The sequence below is a fragment of the Marmota flaviventris genome, chromosome 10, assembly GCF_047511675.1.
Source record: "Marmota flaviventris isolate mMarFla1 chromosome 10, mMarFla1.hap1, whole genome shotgun sequence".
Classification (NCBI taxonomy): Eukaryota; Metazoa; Chordata; class Mammalia; order Rodentia; family Sciuridae; genus Marmota; species Marmota flaviventris.
Genome location: NC_092507.1, coordinates 115949490 through 115971312, shown reverse-complemented (window position 1 = coordinate 115971312; position 21823 = coordinate 115949490). Strand labels below are relative to the sequence as shown.

General features: G+C 37.0%; 2 protein-coding genes across 2 annotated transcripts; both read right to left on the bottom strand.

The window, feature by feature from the left end:
• Nucleotides 1-944: 944 nt before the first annotated feature.
• Nucleotides 945-1886, bottom strand: LOC114079130 (olfactory receptor 10K2). Its single transcript, XM_027920255.2, has one exon. The coding sequence runs from the start codon at nt 1884-1886 to the stop codon at nt 945-947; it is 942 nt and encodes a 313-aa protein (XP_027776056.1).
• An 18322-nt stretch (nt 1887-20208) lies between these two features.
• Nucleotides 20209-21153, bottom strand: LOC114079102 (olfactory receptor 10T2-like). The gene has a single exon (XM_027920207.2). The coding sequence runs from the start codon at nt 21151-21153 to the stop codon at nt 20209-20211; it is 945 nt and encodes a 314-aa protein (XP_027776008.2).
• Between the last annotated feature and the right edge of the window lie 670 nt (nt 21154-21823).

Here is a 21823-nt window from a genome sequence, read left to right as displayed (position 1 = left end):
CGGAAAATCAAAGTTAATCAATCAGGAGACCTTTATTTATAAGTGGGTCTTGAAAAGAAGTGAAATGTGAGGAGGCATCTCTGGCAGAGCTTCCTGTTTGCTCTCACTCCTGCAGGCAGGAGGGCTCCTAAAATGTCTCACTAAAGTTCTACACACACACACACACACACACACACACACACACAGACTCCTAAGGTGCATGAAAAACAACAGAAGACTGGTTTCTCTTTACACAGTTTCCCATTCTGTGAATGTCTGAAGAAATGGATTTCAGTTTAGCTTGCCTTTCTTGGCCAATCTGTATGATTTTTAGATTTTTTTCTCTTTAACATATGCTGCTAGGAATATCTTCAAGGTTTGCCCACCAAATTTAGATATGTTCTAGTGCATAAAAAAATTAGAAAAATATCATCTCCTGTTAATCCATTAGAAACAGAGAAAGTGTATAATTTTTTTACTTGAGAATTAATTGAATATACTTTATGCACCAAACTTTGTAGCATGCATTTGAAAATTGTTATGTCATTTAAAGACTGAGATGTAGAAAATATTCAGAAAGAGTGCAAGGGAGAGGCAGGGATTTACTGGGTTCCTAGAACAGAGTTAGGTAGCTGCTTATATTTTCCAGGGTTGGTTTCTAGTTTGGTTGGATTGTGATAGTATTTTCCAGACCTAGAGTTCTGAATGAATGTATGCTTTCTTATAGTTGTCATCTATTATTTTTCATTCAATTGAGAAGAAAACTTGACATTGGAAATAATTCATGTGATCAAGTCAAGATGTTTTTTTAGAACTTTGTATTTGGAAACAGGGGAGTAATACTCTCTGTCCCTGAACATGGTGCTCAATTGATCAATTTCACTTTGGGGATTATTTCCCCCTGAATGAGAGGTCCACCTTAATTCTAACCTTGTGCTTCACTGTTTAGAAAGGAAGGATCCACATTAATGTGGCAGAGAAATTGTTCTTCCCACAACTCTACGAAGCGCTGATTTGAACTCTTTATTTCTTAAACTGTAAATCATTGGGTTGAATAATGGAGTTAGGATAGTGTAGGATACTGATATCAGAGCATCCTGGCTCGATGAGTAGTTGGACTTAGGCCTTAGGTAGATAAAAGAGGCACAGCCATAGTGGACAATGACAATCATAAGGTGTGAAGCACAGGTGGAGAAAGCTTTGTACCTGCCCAGTGTGGAAGGAAACTGGACTATGGCTGAGATGATACGAATGTAGGACACCAAGATTAACAACAGAGGAGCAACCAAGACCAATGCACAGAGCATGAAGATGATAATCTGACGGAAGTGGGTATGGTAGGATGCCAGTTTGAGGACAGGAGAGATGTCACAGAAGAAGTGATGCAGTTGGTTGGAGGAGTGGAAGGGCAGGTGAAATACTAAAGATGTGATGATCTGAGCCACAGTGAAGCCACAGGCACAGGCAGCAGCCACTAATCCCAAGCACACCCCGTGGTCCATGAGCACTGTGTAGCGTAGTGGGTTGCAGATGGCCACGTAGCGATCATAGCCCATGGCTGCCAGCAGGAAGGAGTGAGAGCAGCCCAGGAAGAGGAAGGTGAACATCTGGATGGCACAGCCCAGGAAGGAGATGGTCTTCTTCTGAGCCAGCAGGTCCACCAGCATCTTGGGCACAATGACAAAGGTGTAGCAGGTCTCAGAGCAGGAGAGAACTGAGAGGAAGAAGTACATGGGGGTATGAAGGGCTCTGTCCAGCACAATGGTGGACATGATGATGGCATTGGTGCCCAGTGTGAAGAGGTAGAGGAGCAGGAAGACCACGAAGAGCAGCTGCTGCAGCCCAGCCAGAGCAGAGAAGCCCAGGAAGACAAACTCTCTCACCACGGTGTCATTGGTCCACTCCATGGAGGGTACATCCTCAGAAAACAGTACAGGAGAGAGGAAGAGAGACTGGCAAAAGAGCTCCCTGAAAATTAGTAGAATCACTGGAAATTAATCATGGCGGAGCAGGTATTCTCATATTTGGGGTTCAAAATACATCATTCCTTCTCCCTTCTGATTTTTCAATAAATGAAATACCTAAAATTGAGTCAGTGAACATTAGCTTTTAGGTCTCCTTGGTCCTTCTAACACCACAGCCAGGAAGTTCTTGCCATTTCAGATTCAACCATGTCTCCATCCCCACAAGGAGGCTGACATTTCAATTTTTCCACTTGTGCATTTGACACTTGTTCATTTGGTTTTCTTGCATCCACACTATTTTAGGGAAAGATTTCCCACAGTTGCAAAGAAAATAGACCATCTGAAATTATATATATATATATATATATATATATATATATATATATATATATATCTTCATATTCTTTTTATTTGTATTTCCTTATATCAAAACTCCTACTCTTAAACTCTTAAATTTAATCTCTCCGTATCCTCAAACTATATTCTCTTCTACACTCCTTGCCTTACTTCTTGGCAGGAAGCATTATTTCTATTTTCTCATATTCTCTTTATGCTGACTATTGCCTCTGTATTCTTATTCTGTTCCAACAGCTGGAAACATTCACTTCTTATTTACGTGCCTCTAGCCCAAGATGGATCAGGGCATACACCCTCCAGCGCAGGTCTGAGAGCCTTTTCTACCACAGCAGAACCACAATCTTTTTTCAGGACTTTTGTGCATGTCCATCACTCCCCTTAACCACTACAGAAATTATGTTGTGGCTCTCCTGCCCACTACTACTCACATCTCTTTGATTTATCTTTCCCCTGAAGCCATATAAACCTTCTGGTATATAAATTGCATGACAGTTCTCCCGTCCTCAAAAATTTTACTCATGCCTGTTGAATAAAGTTCAAACCCTACAGTTTTTCAAAGTCTTTCATCCGGGAAACCAAACAATATTTCTAATATTCTTCTGTACCACTATGTGTTAATATTAGGAAAAGAAGTTTTGGCCTTCTTTGTCTTTATTCCTTGCTCAAAATTGTTTATTACCCATTTATACTTGTAGATATTATATAGCTGTTCTGAAGTCACAGCTAGTCCACACTTTCTGGAAGTTTCCATGGTTCTGGTAAGAGAAGTTCTTTCTTCTTCAGAACTCACATAAGACATCAAAAGATAATTTAAAAAGACATTCACTTAATTTTAAAGTATTAAATTGAATTGTTCTCATCTCTCTCTTCTCCACTAGATTTTGTACTGTTGATGGAAAGATGGGAATTTTATGTGTCTTCACCTGATTTCTATTTAGTCACTAGTATTTAATAACCTCTCAATAAATAATTACTAGGTAAATAAAAAAAAAACTAACTTGTTAAGCTATTACTGATCTCATTGATGGCATCAAATTCATGAAGAAAGAGAATCCTGAGTGTTACCCTGGGAATGAAGATTGCTCAATATCAAGAATTTTTAAGGATCTATGTACCACATGTCCTAGTGATGATTCATTCAAACCTAAAAAAAAAATATTTTTGGTTTAAAATAAGAAAATAGTTCTGAATAGGATAGCTGGTCATTGGAACTCCATACACCTAATATTATCCCCAATTTCTAGTACATTTTCAGCTCTCTAAAGCATATTGGAATATAGATATTATAGAAATAACACTTTATTCATCCCCTTTAAAAATATCACTAATTATTACCTTAATTGATAGTAATAACAAAAACTTTGGCAATGTGTTCTACCTTAACACAGAACAATTGTCTCAAGAATATCAGTCAGTACACAATGAATATTAAGCAGTATGATTATAATCATGTGTGAGGAGCTGTATGTGATAATGATACACATATAAATAAGTCCCAGCCCAAGGCTTCATGTTGACTTTGGTTCAAGAATCAGACATATTCAGAAGAGATTATTATTTAAAATATATTGATTTACATGATTGATATTCATTTGGAATTATATGAGTACGATTAAGACAACTCTTGTATATATCCGTAGAAAAGAATTTTTAATGTTTTTATTAATGCTTTATAGCTATACAGAATAGCAGTGTTCATTTTGACCTATTCAGATATTTCTCAAAAGAAGAAATAAAATGCCCCATAAATATAAGAAAAAATGTTCACTATTTCTATCCCCAGCAATCAGGGAAATGCAAATCCAAATTGCATTGAGATTTCTTCTCACTCAAATTAGAATAACAATCATCAAGAACACAAATACTAATAAACGCTGGTGATGGTATGAGGGAAAAGATACAATCATATATTGCAAATTAGTACAACCACTTTGGAAAACTGTATGGAGATTCCTCAAAAAACTACCCCACTCTTTGACATTTAGAAAAAGAACAAAAATCAGCATTTTATATGTGATACAGACACATCAATATATATCACAGTGCAATTCACAATAGCCAAGTTATTATGGAAGCATAATATTATGGAAGCCCATCAATAGATGAATGGATAAAGAATTTTTAAAACTTATTCCTGGGTTTCTTTACATCTGTTATGGATAGGGTGAACTAAATAATGCTTGGCACAATATCACGAGAACGGTACTATTGAGTTTCTGTGAATTTAAATTCAGATATAAGCACCAATATAGGCAAGCAACTTTGCTTCTCCTAAAGGAGTGCTGCCTGATCTCTGATGTTTCTATTTCCATAATTATATTTAAACTTCCCCAGCTCTGTGAAAGGGACAAATATACTCTTCTTGCTCCATGTTGTTTCTCTGGTTATTTGCCAAAAACTAACATAAGACTTTTTATTGCCTAGTAAGTTCATAGATTTATCACAGACATACTGTTATCTTTCTCTAATTTTAGATTCCATAATTCTCAATACTAACTAATGAGTTTCTACACATGTGATCTGAAATTTTCCCCTAAGAAGCCGGGTAATGCAGGGATCAAATGGGTTTTGAGTTGAGACAGATGTAGGTTTTAATCGGAATCTGGCATATTATAGTGGTAAGGCGTTACAACTTCATGGACCATTTTCTCCCTTCTATGATGAGAAGAGTAATTTCTGCTTCCCAGGGCTATTGGAGGGGATTCATTGGGATTCACTATATGAAAGAGATCATTTTGATAATCAGGAAGTGCTTACTAAATACTGCCCTTTCATTACTTTATTATTATGTTTTATGTACTTTCCCAGATAGGGGAAACTTAAGAGGGATCTGAGGTTCTCCAACCTAAGTGTAAATAACTTCGTTTTCCATGACGTTCTGGTCTGCATTTGTAAGATGCAAGCGTTACCAACCTTGAAATACCACACAAATACTTTGGTACCTGGTTGTTCTGTAGGTAAAGTCCTATATGTAGGATATTTAGACTCTGGTCGAAGGCAAAGGAAGTCTCCTGTTTTCTACTTTGGGGGCAGGATGGGAGAAACCACAGAAGTCTAATTATAAGTATTCTTAGACACATACATCAGTTTCCCCTTACAGATGTTTTGTAATTATCGAGCATGCATATTATACAAAGCTGGTTTTATCTACATTTGTAGACATAAACTTCAACTGTTTATTGAGCTCCTAAAGACTGGAGCAGATTGTCTAGTAATTCACATGTTTTATGATTTCTCTTATGTTCTAAGTACTAGAGATATAAAAATAAAATTATTATTAATTTTGCAGGGAAAACAGAAGCAAATGGCTGTCCAGAGTATAAGAAAACTATCATGAATCTTATTTAATATGGTTCAAAGTCAACAAAATGTCCTGGAAATCTTGAGGAAAAAAAACAGAAAACGTCAGGGAAGGCTTTGAACAACAAGTGATATCTTAATACTACATGTGAGCATTTTGACAAAAATATAGACTGAGTCTAAATGACATCACGGATGTAGACAATTTGACTGAATTGATTAATTTTTTTTTATTAATATTGATTGGCCCTTTGGAATTGAAAATAAAAAATATCCCACTGTTTTACTGCATGTGCACATTTATAAAGGAAAAGCATCACTTCACAGAGGCCTGTGAAAGGCATCCATTTTCTCCCTTTCCCTCTTCTCTTTCCTTACAATAAACTTCATGATGAGGTCACAGATTCACAGATAGTGATGATGTATAAAATACAGTAAATCAATACATTGTATTCTTAGAAAATTCTTAGAGCGTGGGTGTTAAATATTCTCACTACAGACAATGATAACTATACAAGTTAGTGCATGTATGGATTAGGGAGCTGTAACCACTCCACATAATATTTATACTTCAAAACATCAGGTTGCACATGATGAATACGAACAGTTTTATCTGTTAATGGAAAAATAAATAAAGAAAAATGCTTCAGCAGGCAAATGAACAAAACAAACCATAAGTAAATTTAACCAACTTCTCCAAGGAACATCATTCCAGGCTATCGGCCTATTGATATTGTTTTTGATGTTTCCAGAAAGAAGAAAAAATAGGACAAATTTTGTACCAATTTGTTAATTAAGATTCAGACTTATTTTACAGAAAAGTAACATAAGCTAATACTTATTATATGTTCTGAGTAGGGTGAAAACACTGTTATGTATGTTGTCTTAGTTGGTTCTCTCAATGACCTTGTGAGGCAGTTATTTTTTTGTTCAGTCTCTCCATTATTAAGATGAAAAACTTGAGACTCAAAGATATCAGGGATGCCCTTTGGGTTTCCAGGGCTGGTGGAACCTGCACTAGACTAAGGTGCAATCTGTGTGTGTGAACACACGTTCGTGCACACAAGTAAGGAAAAGAAGCATCTGCCACCCTCCTTCCACACAAAAAGGTACTTACAGGAAAAAATTCCAATGCAATATATTAAGAGTTCAGGTCTAAGCTTCATCATGTTTTAACTTCCAAAAATTCTTTAAAATGGACAAGACAATGTTTTTGCAATGGTTAAATATCAACACAGCTATTAGTTCTGAGATGATAACTTAAGAGTTGAAAGGGGCTGGGAGAGCTGAGGGTTTTGAGACGAGGACTTTCACACTGTCTCTTGCATCTCCATTGGTTTGGGGAAGGATTTAATTAGATAAAGATGGTTTCCCTTTGCACGACAGGAAAGGTATGGTGTGCTGGTCCTCATCACTCACCCAGGTGGAGCTGCAGAAAGCCAGTGTGGCAAATGTTACAGCTGTAGATGATCTTAAAGATCTAGCCTAGTAGTCTCCATTGACAGATGAAAAACTTGGGCTCAGAGAATTCTAGGAATATCCAAGACCAGAAAGCAACTGAATGGATGTTTAGTTAAAAAAAAGAGAGAGATTTCTTGTCTTTCAGATGAATGTGGTTCCATGACATGATGCTGCCTGAAAAAAATAACTTCTCCTTTTTGCATAGCACTCACACCTGTGTTTCTCCCTGTACCTACCTGCTTTCTGCCTGCTCTTGCTAGTGGTTTTGCCAGACTGATTTTGTGTTCCCACAAGGCAGGGTTTCTTTGTGTCTTTGTATCCATCAACTGTATTTGCAAAGCAATCACAATCAGCCCTGTATTAGGTAGTATAACTTTGTCTACTTTGTACTAATAAAGCTCTTTCTAAAAAAAAGGTCATTATTTAAGATTTTGTAATTAAAATATCATTAAATGCCCTGCTAAGTTAGAACCAAAAGCTTCTATGTAAGTTTAGGAGAAGCAATGAGTTAGTTAATTTATAATATGTATAAAATTTATATGTACCATTTTGTGGAAATTCACACTAAAAGTTAACTGATACTTGCTTGGATTCCAGATATTTAACTGTGGCCCTCTTGTTATTGGTTCTGCGCTAGCATGGACCCATCACTTCTCTCCTTCTTACCTGAGATGTGAAGACCTAAGTCCTGCTGGGTGTTTACAGTTATACTCTGTCCATTGTCCGGTTTCACAGTGTAGGAGGTGCTAGTCCGAGACGCTTGTCCCCTATTCATGAACAGGCTCCCATTTTCCTCTCCCTCTTCCTGAGAGAAGCCAGTGGCAGAGGCTGTCACACAGGATAAAGTAGAAGTACTGAAATGGGTCGGGGCTGCTGATACCTACTCAGGGGATGAGATGGAATGATGGTCTGGAGTCTCAGACCCAGACCAAAGCAACTGTCATCAGTCTCCCCCACCCATTTTGTGACAATTGACCAAAGACTACACAAGCCACTGCTAATGATGGTGATAAAGCCATTGGCACTTTCATTTTATTTATTGGGAGAATAGAGTTCTTCTGTGGGTCTCTTGATGCCAAAGCCATTATCATAGAGATGTCACACTGGGTTTAATTAACAGGTGAGTTGATTGTAGAAAATAGAGGCAAGTCACCAAACATCCAATTGCTGAAAATTGGGCCCAACATTAGGGCTTAGGGAGCAGAATGCTCTTAGCCACTCTCAGATGCAGCAATTTTAGAAAACTGGGTTAACTTTAGGTTCTCAATTTATTATATTATTAGAGGGATAAAAAGGAACATTTATACAGATAATTAATTCATTTCAGTTGGTACGTTGCAAAATTGTTTAGCCTTAAATCCGTTTTTCTACTTATAATTGTGTGGTGGGTTGTTGTCAGGCTGGAAGGATAGATTGAGCAGTGGCTTTTTACAGTGAAGGTTCTGGTCAGGATAATGAGCTCACCCATCTCACCATCCCAAGTTAATTTCTCTTGCTCGACTCCACTGTCCAGAACCTCACGTGGTGTTTTCAACATCACTTCCTATCCCTACGTCAATGGATGTTAAAGACCTCTGACAGTGACTTGATGCCCTACTAAGAACACATCAAGTATCGAATTAATGAAGAAATAATGACACTGAGAACAAAAGAGCTACTGGGAACAAGACATGATGCCCATGAAGAAGTAAGAAACCAGAACAGTGGAATTTAACATATTTGAGTCCGTATGTTGAACATGTTAGTGGTTATGCCCAGCTCTTGCTCCCACTGAGTACCCCAATTTTACTTGGTTTTGTTTTCCCACTAATCTCACCCAATCACTCACCCCCACGTTCCAGGATGGAGTGGGTGCTGTGCACTAAAGCTGTCGGCATGCTGCATTTTCTCTGGCTCTAATGTTTGGTTCCAGAAGGGCAAATGATCCAACTCTGGATAATCAAGTAAGGTTCAAATTCGTCTTGTGACATTTGATTTCCCTTCAGAATGAATTTGTTCTTCTTCTGGACTGGACTTGGTGAGCTGAAGGTGTCAGAGACTATCATGTTTAGACTAAAAATGGAACAAAGGGAACTGGGGTTATGGCTCAGTGGTAGAGCACTTGCCTAGCACCTGTGAAGTACTGGTTTCAATCCTCAGTACCACATAAAAATAAATAATATAAAGATATTGTGTCAGTCTACAATTTAAAAAAAAATTAAAAAATGAAACAAAGGCAGAAATAGCAGAAATATGAGATGCCTGCAGGTAACTGTTTGAGCTCTGCATCAACCTGTACCTGAAGCCATTTTATCCCTAGACTTTTCAGCTTACATAGGTCAATAGATTTGATTTTTGCTAGTGACAGTTTGAGTTGAATTATCTGTTATTTACAGACCAAGGAATTCTAAATGATAAGACCCTATCTCACTCAAGGATGGATCTGAGATGATTTAACAAGATATCCTGTTAAGGCAAGTGTAAACATATTATTTCAATATATTAAGGAATTAGAGGAAAGGTAAAGTAATTTTATATTATCAAGGTAAATTCAGGAGGAATCATGATATAGAAATATATTCCATGAGGCCCAATATATTTATTAAATTTGGGCTAAAAGTTAAGCACCAAAGTTCACATTCACTATTTAAAGAGCCAACATAAATAATTACGAGTCATATTGTTTACAGATATAAAATAATACTTGTGATTCCCAGTATAGAAGTGCTAATTATATTAATGCATCTCTAAGTAATTGTGGTTATCTGGACAAAGTGTCTCTAAAACAATGTGACTGTGTCATTCCTTAGAACATCAGACTTATAGCCTAAGAGAAGTGTGTAGGTTTATTTATCTATGCTTAGCCCACCCAGCTCTCTGGTTTATATGGCTGCTACACTGGATTAAGATTGTTCAGACTGTCCTCAAATAAAATTTCCTCTCTACAACATTTTCGGGGCTTCAGGAATTGGAGATGACACACAACAGGGCATGAGAGTTTGCCATGGCCCCTTTCTTAAGCATCCAGACCACTTACTTAGATTTCTTCTCCATCCCATACAATAGACACCAAAGGGTAGCTTCAAAGTCCTGGATATTTTACTTCAGTTTCAATTATCTTGCTCCAAAGAACATTTCAAAATCACCTGCTGTTGCCACACCACCCGCCTTACCTCTCTCCCTTGTCTTTCCCATAGTTCCCTCTTTTGGCTTTCTCTCACTATTCCTATTCCTCCACCTCTTTGCAGTTTCCTCCCTCTCAAGGTCTGAGTTTTAGATGTACATCTCACTTCCTTGGTCTCCAGGCATCTCCTAAGAGGAACTGAAAGGACAGGTCGACCGTGCCCCCTTGTAGTGAGCTGTCCTCCTTCGCCATCCTCCAGATTCTTTCTCCTGTGTGTTCCGTAGAACAAACCTCCGTCTATGGTTTAAAGGAAGGGAGAGAGGGAAGTGGGCCTGGCAGTTGGTTCTCAGTGTCAGACCTCCTAAGTCCTATGCTGCCTCTGACGTGCGGCCAAGGTGGCCTAGAGCCAGAACCACAGGGCGGTTTTAGGTGGCAGACAGTGAAAATAACAAGGAAAAACTGCCTACAAACAACGCACACATGGCTATTGGTAGAAATTAGCTTCTTAAACCAGGAAATAACTGGTACATGGAAACAGGTTACAGAAAACAAGCCATCATTAGTAATTTTTATGGTTTAGATGTGGTGTCTCCCAAAAGCTCACATGTGAGACAATGCAAGAAGGTTTGGAGGAGAAATGATTGGGTGATAGTCTTAACCTGATCAATGAAGTAATCCCTGATGGAATGAACTGGGTGGTGACTGGAGGCAGGTGGGGTGTGGCTGGAGGAAGTGGGAATTGGGGGCATAGCTTTGGGATATATATTTGTATCTGGCAAGTGGACACCTCTCTCTCTCTCTGCCTTCTGGTCATCATGTGAGCTGGTTCCCTCTGCCACACTGTTCCACCACGGTGTCCTGCCTCACCTTGAGCCCCGAGGAATGGAACCTGCTGTCTATGGACTCAGACCTCTGAATCGATGAACCTCTAAATAAACCTTTCCTTCTCTATGATTGTTCTTGTCAGGTCTTTCAGTTGCAGCGGTGCAAAAGCTGAATAAAATAGTAATATATTTAAAAAAAAAGATATTAAGAAAACAATCTCATCTATAGTAACTGCAAAAATACCTAGGAATACATTTAAGAAGGTAAAAGGTCTGTTCAATAAAAACTATAAAGTGGGGGCTGGGGCTGGGGCTCAGAGGTAGAGCACTCACCTAGCACATGTAAGGCCCTGGGTTTGAACCTCAGCATCACATAAAAATAAAAAAATAAAAAAAAACTATAAAATGTTGGGGCTGGGGATGTGGCTCAAGCGGTAGCGCGCTCGCCTGGCATGCGTGCGGCCCGGGTTCAATCCTCAGCACCACATACAAACAAAGATGTTGTGTCCGCCGAGAACTAAAAAATAAATATTAAAAAATACTCTCTCTCTCTCTCTCTCAAAAAAAAAAAAAAAAAACCTATAAAATGTTGATGAAAGAAATTGAAGAGGACAGAGATCAATGGAAAGACATAGAGTGTTTATTGATTGGAAGGATTCATTGCTAAAATGTCTATACTATACAAAGTAATCTACATATTTATTACAATCCTTATAAAAATGCTAATATCATACTTCAGTTGCTGAGGCTGGCCTCAAACTTGCAATCCTTTTGCCTCCACCTCAGATGGATGCTATTATATTTTATATTTAAATTAAAAAAAATCATAAAATTTATATAGAAGCACAAAAGACTCTGAACAGCCAAAGCAATCTTGAGCATGAGAAACAAACCTAGAGGCATCATGCTGACCTGACTTTAAAATATACTACAAAGCTTCAGTAACCAAAACAGCATGGTAATGGTATAAGAAAAATATATAGACCAATGGAGCAGAAATAAATCCACACACTTTTAGCCAAATGATTTTTAGAAAGGAGCCAAGAACACACATGTGGGTAAGAATATTCTCTTTAATAAATGTTCCTAGGAAACCTGAATGTCCACTTAAATTAAACTAGACTCCTATCTCTCAACATAATTAGAAGCATCAACACAAAATTTAAATATAAATGTAGTTAGATAGAGTTGTGTACTCCTATAATCTCAGCAATATGGGAGGCTGAGGCAGGAGGTTTGTAAGTTTGAGGCCAGCCTCAACAACTTAGCAAGACTCTGTCTCAAAAATAAAAAGGACTTGGGATGTAGTTTAGTGGTAAAACTCCCTTGTGTTCAATCCCCTTGCAAAACAAAACACTTCAAAGTTAAACCCAAAACTATAAAATTACTAGAAGAAAACACTCTATGACATTCATCTAAATGAGGACTTTTTTGACAAGAAAGTCAATGCACCAGCAAAAATAGAAAAAAAAAATAGATAAACAAGATTACATTGCATTACAAGGCTTCTGCATAACTACATGAAGAGACAGTCTATGGAAAGGAAGAACATATTTGCAAACTATTCATCCAAAAAATTAATATGCAGAACATGTAAGGAATTTAAAAAACTAAATAGCAAACAATCTAATTACAACATGGGTAAATGATCTGGATACACATTTTCCAAAAGAAAATATACAAATGGGCAACATATATAAAAATATTCTACAATACAAATTGCCAGAGAATTGCAAATGAGAACCAGAATAAAATAACACTTTACCCCAATTATAAATTATAATGACATAATCAAAGCGAGATAAAATGACCAACGTTGGTAAGATGTGAAGACAGGGTAATTCTTGTAGACTATTGACAGGAATGTAAATTAGGATAGCCACTATGGAAAATAGTAAAGTTCGTAAATACAAGAAATAAAACTACCACATGACTTAGCAATTACATTATCAGGAATTTATAAAATGAATATATCAGAGATACCAAAATATCAACCAAGGTCTCCACTGATAGATGGATAAAAAAGATGTATTTATGCATGATGAAATACTATTCAGTCACAAAAGGACAAAGTCCCGTCCTTTGTAGCAACGTGGATGAAGTGGCGATCGTAATGTTAAGTGAATAAGCCAGACACAGAAGACACAGACTGTTAGAGTCTGTAAACAAGTCAAAATAACACCTGGCATTTTGCCAGGGGAATGTTAGAGTTCGTAAACAAGTCTGGATGGTGCCTGGCAAAATGCCAGAGGGAGTGGTTTGAGAAGTAACAAAACCGAGCCATTAAGTGTGGAGATTCCTGATTGGTTGACTGCTGTATCTAGTTTATGTTAATTAGATAGGCTGTGTGGAATGTATAAATACTGCTCCTGTCCTGCAATAAATGGCTTCCACTCCTGCTGTATCAAGCTACACAAGTTATTCATCACCCCCCGGTTATTTTGGTGCAGGGTTATTTTGGTGCAGCCGTACTCCGGCAACAGACCACAGGATTTGACTAAGATGAGGAATTTGAACCATCTGAACTCATAGAACTAGTGAGCCGAAGAGTGGTTACCAGAGGCTGGGGAGGGTCCGGGAGAAAGGAGAATGGGGACAGCTTGCCTAACTGGCTCAGTCACGGCCAGATAGGAGGAACACATGTTGGTATTCTATCACACAGAGGTTGCTTGTCATTACACGATTATATCACATAGTCAAAAATAGCTAGAAGAGAGGTGTTTGTTCTCATCACAAAGAAATGATAAATCTTTGAGATGATGGAAATCTAAAGATGTACAATTCTTATGTTAATTAAAACAAAATTATTGTAGAAATATATTTATTTACCCATTGAACACACTATAGATGATTTTGCTATAAAACATTAAAATTTTTTGCTAAATATGTATTTTCTGAATCACTATGAATTTCACTATTCTAATATTGTGGAGTTGTAAAGATGAATGAAACCATAGACCTTGTCTCATGGAATTGTAATGTATTTATAAAATTTGAAACAACTGGAAAACCATAATATCTTGTACATTACACTGATTTATAATAAACCATTCATTATTCCTTTGAGCCAACCAATCCTTTCAAGTTAGAATTCTAACCTGTTTCTTTCCTAAATTTTAAGCATATTTTATTAAAAGCATAATAAAAGCATATAAGTCAAAGTATGCAGCCAAATTCACAAAGTGATGTATACATGTCCATGACCAGATTTAGAGGTAGAACATTCAACAACCCTTACCTGAGGAGCCATCTTTCTGGCTTCTATGCCCATATGTTGATTTTGCCACATCTCAACATTTATGAATGGAATTGCAGAGTAAATATGGTTTGGGCTTCTTTTCCTTAAATTAGGTTTGTGAGATTTACCCTGTTATTAAATGTAGTAGTACATTTTACTGCTTTATAACATGAGATTATGTGAATGCGTGTTAGTTTACTTGTTCTGTTGTAAATGGATAATATAGATTATTTCCAGGTTTTGTCTATAATGAAAAGTACTGGAAGAACAAACTTGTGTGTGCATTTGGTAACATGATTCTCCTTATCTGGGCTACATTAGTGGTGGAATTGCTGGGTCACAACATGCTAGTTGGAGTTTTAGCCATAGCTCTTTCTCCCTCTCCGCATCCTTTGTCTGATAAAACACTGCACTTTGGGTTTGGTATTAGCATTTACATCAACCAAGGAAATGCAGGCCAAAATGATAGTGAATTCTAAGCCTCAACCAAAAGAAGAACTATAGATTTTCTGTCATCATTATCAGAAGAGTTTTCCCCAAGTAACTTCTGTCCCTGTAACCAGGGCTCTAGAATGAACATACACGGATCTGACCACAGTCTACCAAAAGAAGAGAAGCAGAGCTATCATTCTAAGCCCAGCTTGAACATGTGCTAACCCTAGTCCATGTGCCAACACACAAGCAAGATTTTTTATTATTGTTTTGGTAAAAACTACATAATGTAAAATTTATCAACAACTATATTTAAAGTTCAGAAATATGAAACATATGCACAATGCTAGGAATCAGATATTCAGGTTTTCATCTTGCAAATCTGAAGGTCTGTAACCTTTAAATACCTTTCCTTTTCCTTAGTGAAATAAGTCAGTCATAAAACAAGGCAAATAAAGATTTTTAACCCACCATGCTTTGAGGTAGCTTAGTGCCCAGGCAAGCTTAGATGAACCTATACATGTGTTCTATTCTACTAGACTCTGACAAAGAGCTTTCCAAAGAGATTTTACTAATTTACACTCCTCCCAACAGCATATGGGAGTTACAGTTACTGAACATCTAGGGCAACATTTAACTCTGTAGCTCACTTTCACTTGTTTGTATCTATAACAGTATTTGCCTTTTGAGATTGAGCACCTTTTTTTATAACTGTAATGGGTTTCATTTTTTGCAAATCTTGTTCAATAATTTGTCTACTACAAATCTTGTTTTCTTATTGATTCCTCTTTCACTTATTGATTCACAAGTATCATTTATATTCCAGATATCAGTATTTTATTGGTTTTCCTGCTGATATAAATTAATTTTGTATTATTAACTTTGTATCAGTCAACCTTATAAATATATTTCGCTTTTTATTTCTTATATTTATCTGTAGATTCTAATGTAATTCCTATTTTGTATATTTCTGTTTTATTTTTCTTAGCTTTATTTTATTTTATTTTTTAAATATTTTTAGCTGTGTATGATAGTTCTACACAATGGTGGGATTTGTTGTTATATATTCATATATGCACACAATAAAAAATATAATTTGGGTAATATCATTCCCTAGCCTTTCCCCCTCCCTCCCTGGCTCCTGTGCCTTAGTCCATTTCTTCTTCTGATCACACTTTGATTTTCATGAAATTTACCCCTCCTTTCTTTTCTTTTTTCTAACTTCCACATATGAGAGAAAACATTATAGGACCCTTGGTCTTCTGAGTTTGATTTATTTCACTTAAAATGGTGATCTCTAGTTTGATCCATTTTCCTACAAATGACATAATTTTATTTTTTTATGGCCAAATTAAACTCCATTGTGTATATATACCACATTTTCTTTATTCGCCCATTGATGGACACCTAGGCTATTGTGAGTTGTTCTGCCCTAAGGGTACATACAAGGGTATGCATGTGTCACTGTAGTATGATGACTTTAATTCTTCAGGATAAATAACCAAGAAGTGGAATCACTGGGTCGTTTGGTGGTTCCATGCCTAGTTTTTTGGGGTGCCTCAAATTTCCTTAATGGTTGTACTAATTTACAATCCTACCAAAAGTGTAAAAGTGTTCCTTTTTCTTCACATTCTCTCCAGCATTTATTATTATTTGTATTCTTTATGACTGCCATTCTGACAGATGTGAGATGAAATCAGTGTAGTTTTGCTTTGCATTTCCTAAATGCTAATGATATTGAACATTTTTGTGTATTCGTTGATCATTTGTATTTATTCTTTTAAGAAATATATGTTTAGTTCATTTGCTCATTTATTAATTGGGTTATTTGAATATTTGGTGCAAAACTTTTTGAGTTCTTTATATATTCTAGATACTAATCCTCTGTAAAAAGAGTAGCTAGCAAAGATTTTCTCTATTCTGAATGTTTTTCACTTTCCCTATTGCTTCCATCACTGTTTCCTAGCTTTTTAAATGAATGAATAAACTATTTTATTTTTAAAAAATGATATTTGCATGTTCAAAATACATATTTTTTCTTCAACTTTCATGTGTGAGTGTGTGTGTATAGTTTATGGTCCAGATCCAGCCAATATTTTTTCTATGTATCTCTCTCCCTTTTTGTCACAAACAATAGTTTTGAAGTTAAAAAAAAATGCTGTTTGTATTATTATGTCAAAATAAACCCCAATAGCCAGGCTCCGTGGTGAGCACCTGTAATCCCAGCAGCTCCAAAAGCTAAATCAGGAGCATCACAAGTTCAAAGCCATCCTCAGCAAAAACTAGTCACTAAGCAACTTAGTGAGATCCTTTCTCTAAATACAGCTGAGGATGTGGCTCTCTGCCCTGAATTCAATCCCTGGTAGCCCCCCCCTGCCAATAAATTAATAAACCCCAATGGTATGTATAAGTTTAATATACTAAGGGAAAAAATCAGTTCAAATATGTTAAGCCAAACCACAGTTGACTAAACCCCACTTGCTCATAGCGTGGGATTAATTCTGATTTATTTAATCTACAAAGTCCTTAATGAGATTATGCTTTCTGCCTTATCTTTATCATTTTTTTTTCTGTCACCCTGTAGGTCTATTTTTAGGCACATAGGACACTTAATTTAGTCACTGAAGCTGTGTATTCTTGTGTATGTGTGTGTGTGTGTTCTTTCTGGATATCCATGACAGTAGTGTGTGTTTTGAAATACATGAAATTTATTCTTATTTCTCTAAGCCTGTGCACTTTTCCAAGACTCTTTTTGCTACTCTTTTCCTTCTTAATTTTACTTATCTTTCCAGATTTCATGTAAACATTATTTACTCTAGGAAATATTTCTTGATTTCTCCAAAATTTGGTAGGACATTACTATATATATATATATATATATATATATATATATATATAGATAGATAGATAGATAGATAGATATAGATATAGATATAGATATCTCCAATGTCTCTCAATTAACTTTTTATCATACTGTATTATAATTGTCTTTTCTACACTGCATTTCACCTCTCTCTGTGCCCAGTGACAAATGCTAAATAATTATCTGTTAGGTAAATGCATTAAAGTCAAAAACACATTGTGGATTGATAATATAAAATACCTTTAATCAACATTTAGTTAAATGAATATTAACAGGACCCCTGGAGATCCAGAAGAAAAACTTTTGTGGTCATTTATAACTACAAATAAATTAGAAGACTTCGGATGGTCCAAATTTCATCATCATTTGTAATTCTAAAAAAAATTTTGAAACCCAAATATATGCGAGGTCTAGTCTTTGCTGCTATTGCCGTCTCCATCATGGTCATTCCAAAGTGTCAATTCAGTGCAAGTCCATGCCAGTCTGTAAAAAGAGTAGAAATACAGTGGACCCTTTCTAATCTGCAGCAAGTAGCGAAGTATGTGTGCCCATATACAAATTAGAGGGAAATACCTTCCATAGATGTAAATGTAAGTGTTGAGTAGATGGAGTTGGGGAAGGTGGTGTTCTGGAGATTCTGAGGCCACAGAGAATGAAACTGAAGGTGACCTCTAACTCCCAAACACCTCTTACCTGTAGGTGGTGTCCACTTCTTCTCAACAAATATAGCTTAAACCTGGAACAAAATAATATTTAAAATATATGTACATGACTCATTCAGCACCTTAATGAAATATGTTTTGAGGGTGTTCTGGACACTATTCTGATGAATACGTTAGCAACCTAACTTTATCCTAGTGACACTTGTTGCCAAACCATTGGGTATAAACTTTAAAAAATAGAACTCCAGATATTAAAAGAAAATCACTGTTGGCAGAAAGCAAATTCGACTCAGCTTTCTATTTTTTTTTTTTGGGGGGGGGGGAGGAGTTCCTATTCTTCTAATCCCAGTTTTTCTTTCTCTTTTCATCTCTTTGTATTTGTTCTCTCATCTCTTCTTTTAGCCTCTCAGTATTATAGCATATTATAACATATAACAATAATATTATCTGCAGGTCCTCTAGGTTTGAGAAGCCTATCAGGATCTATCTTTAAATTTGTCCAATGCTCATTATGTTTCAAAACAAGGTGCTAGATACTTTTAGGTGTTTTCTCATTTAATCATTAAAGCAAACACATTTTAATCACTTCCAATTTATGGTGTTTAAGCTGTTGGTTTATGCTTCCTCAGCAAGTATGTGAGAAAACTTACTGGTGTTGATGTAAGGTTATAATTCTCCTGAAGAAGATTAATTGAACTGCTTGTCACTAAAGTAAAAGACTGAGGAGTAAATACTTATATTAGTGCCATCTAATTCTGATTTATCGAAACACATTTTAACAAAAGCCACCATATATTCAGGCAAAAGCATATGATGCACTTGAATAGGTAACTGTCCTGAATTATTTATGAATCAACTATTATGCAAATTATTAAAGTAAGTACAGAGAGTATAGTGAAGAGAGAAGTCCCTTCATGTCTCAGTATAAAAATATCTCCTAGCAGCAGCATGAAATTGCTTTATATCCATTAATCTATGTAGTTCTTGTAATGACCCATGAGGAGGTGTTAAAAGTCCATGTTCCATAAAACATAACTGAAAATAAGAGTGCTTAAATCTTGCCCAAAGCACTTAACTAGGAACTGTTCTGAATCAACAGTCAAACCCAGCTCTTTCTCTTTTTTTTTAAGTTTATACTTTAATTGTACATTATCTTGTGTTATTTGTTGTTCTTCACAAATTTCACCAATTAGTTCAGAAACTTTGACATCAGTCAACATGTTGTCTCTTTCTTTTGAATCTCCCACAGTGCCCAACTGTAGTTCATGTTCAAAGAATAGTATTGACTAATAGATCATGAGCATGTTACACACTCACCCCTTGCCATTGCAGTACAGATAAGAAGGAGAGAAATTCAACTGGGTGCTCAGTGAGTAGGCTTAAATCATTCAGATCTTTTTATTGATTAACAAGGTAAACAATAAACACAGCTAGACATAGTCTTACTTATGGGATTTCTCTGCCTCAAAATAAAAATATTCAATGGTGATATAAATGTCTCCCTTCACCATTTTAGTTAAAATCACCCCTTGCAACTTTGAAGTCTGTTTTTTACTCTACCTTTAACCTCTTAAAATTTTAATATCCCCACCTCTTTTTTTTTTCCAAAGTGAATTCATGCTTTTTTTTTTTTTTTAATTTAGAAATAATTTATTGTAAGTAATCCAGAGACAGACAATGTTGTCTGTTCTCTATTGTTTCTTTCGGTCTCAGCATTGGGTACATTCACAAAAACAGTGCAGCATTTGCAGTGTTGATCCTAGAAAATTGATATTTCAGGGCTTGGAAACAGCCTGGCTTTACTCTTTGAGAGTTTCCATGTTCACATGACATCTAGAGACTGACTGGTATGACGTCTACACCAGGGACAGTTAACCAGGAAGAAGAAATCTCCAATAAAAAAGAATCAAGATGATCTGAGTCCTTATATTTCCCCTTTTGGGACAAGGAGTCCTAGAACAATAAAAAAGGACAGGTATCCCCAGGACACTTGGGTGAACACGGTTTCCTGAAGCATCAGCCCATTCACACAGCTTTGGGAAATGAGTATCTGCTCAGAACCTTTCTCAGGGCTGTCTTCACTTCCTTATTTCTCAGTGTGTAGACGACAGGGTTGAGCAGTGGGGTGATGACGGTATAAGTCACTGCCACAAGCAAGTCCTTGTCTGAGGAGTACAGGGAGGTGGGCCTCAGGTAGATAAAGGATGCACAGCCGTAGTGGATGACCACCACGGTGAGGTGAGAGGCGCAGGTGGCGAAGGCTTTGCGCTGCCCCTCCACCGAGGAGATCCTGAGGATGGTGGAGACGATGAAGACGTAGGAGACGAAGATCAAGACGAAGGGGACCAGCAGCACCAGGATGCTGAGGAAGAAGATCGCCATCTCCTTCAGGTTGGTGTCTGTGCAGCCCAGTTTTAGGACGGGGAAGATGTCACAGAAGAAGTGGTCGATCCGATTGGAGGCACAGAAGGGCACGCTGAACACCAGGAGGTTGACGACCACTGAGATCAGGAAACCACAAAGGCTGGAGGCCAGGACCAGCTGCACGCAGGTGGCCCGGCTCACGATGAGGGTGTAGTTGAGAGGGTTGCAGATGGCGACGTAACGGTCGTAGCCCATCACGGCAATGAGGAAACAGTTGGTGCAAGCTAAGCCCACAAAGAAATAGAGCTGGGCCGCACAGCCCAAGAAGGAAATACTGGGAACGGTGGCCAACAGGTTGCTTAGCATTTTAGGTACAATGACCAAGGTATAGCAGGTTTCAGAGCAAGAAAGGACAAAGAGGAAGAAATACATGGCCGTGTGCAAAGTCCTGTCCAGGAGAATGACGGTCATGATGGTGGCATTGGCCATCAGAGTGCTCAGGTAGACTATTAAGAAGATAAAGAAAAGCAGGATCTGCAGGTCCCCCAGGTTGGAGAAGCCTATCAGGATGAACTCAGTGATCATGCTGTGGTTCTGTCTCTTCATCAGTCAATGGAGATCAGATTCAGACCCCTGACATTAAGGACAGAATTTGACAAAAGTGAAATGCCCTCAAAGAAACCAGGTCTACATGTCTGTATAAGGCTGATAATAGCGATCTGAAATAATGAGTTAATCACATCAAAAACATGATTGGGGGATCAGGAGACATGGGTAGCAACACATATAATGCCCCAATATTTGAACACCTGAAAAGATCTTTTTAAAAAATTTTTATATTGCTTCTGTTATTTATGTTCATAGGTCCAAGGAAGGTTCATACCATTAAAATTGTCCACATTGTTAAATGGTTTAGAGCTCATCTTATTCAATTCTGACATTTTATAGAACAATAAATTGAGGCTCAAAGAGATTAAAGACTTCCTTAACCCACTTTAATGTAGCAGTGGTTCGACATGGTTTCTCTCCAAAGTCTTCTTATTAAAATTTGATTCAGAAAACTAAAGCAAAAACAAGTGAAAACTGACATAAACTCTATCTCATATGCTTGACTGAAACTTATTATTTAGGTGGAATTAATTACTTTCATTTATTAAAAAGTGTTCAGTTCTTTTTACACCTGGTCAATTGTGAAGTCTCTGAAATGGCTCAGGCATTAATTAGGGTTTCTCTCGTCATGAGTGCATGGGGACCTGGTACTAAGAACCAACTTAAA

Coding starts and splice junctions, on each gene's coding strand:
- LOC114079130 (XM_027920255.2), bottom strand. CDS start 1,886: ATGGAGTGGACCAATGACACCGTGGTGAGAGAGTTTGTCTTCCTGGGC.
- LOC114079102 (XM_027920207.2), bottom strand. CDS start 21,153: ATGAAGAGACAGAACCACAGCATGATCACTGAGTTCATCCTGATAGGC.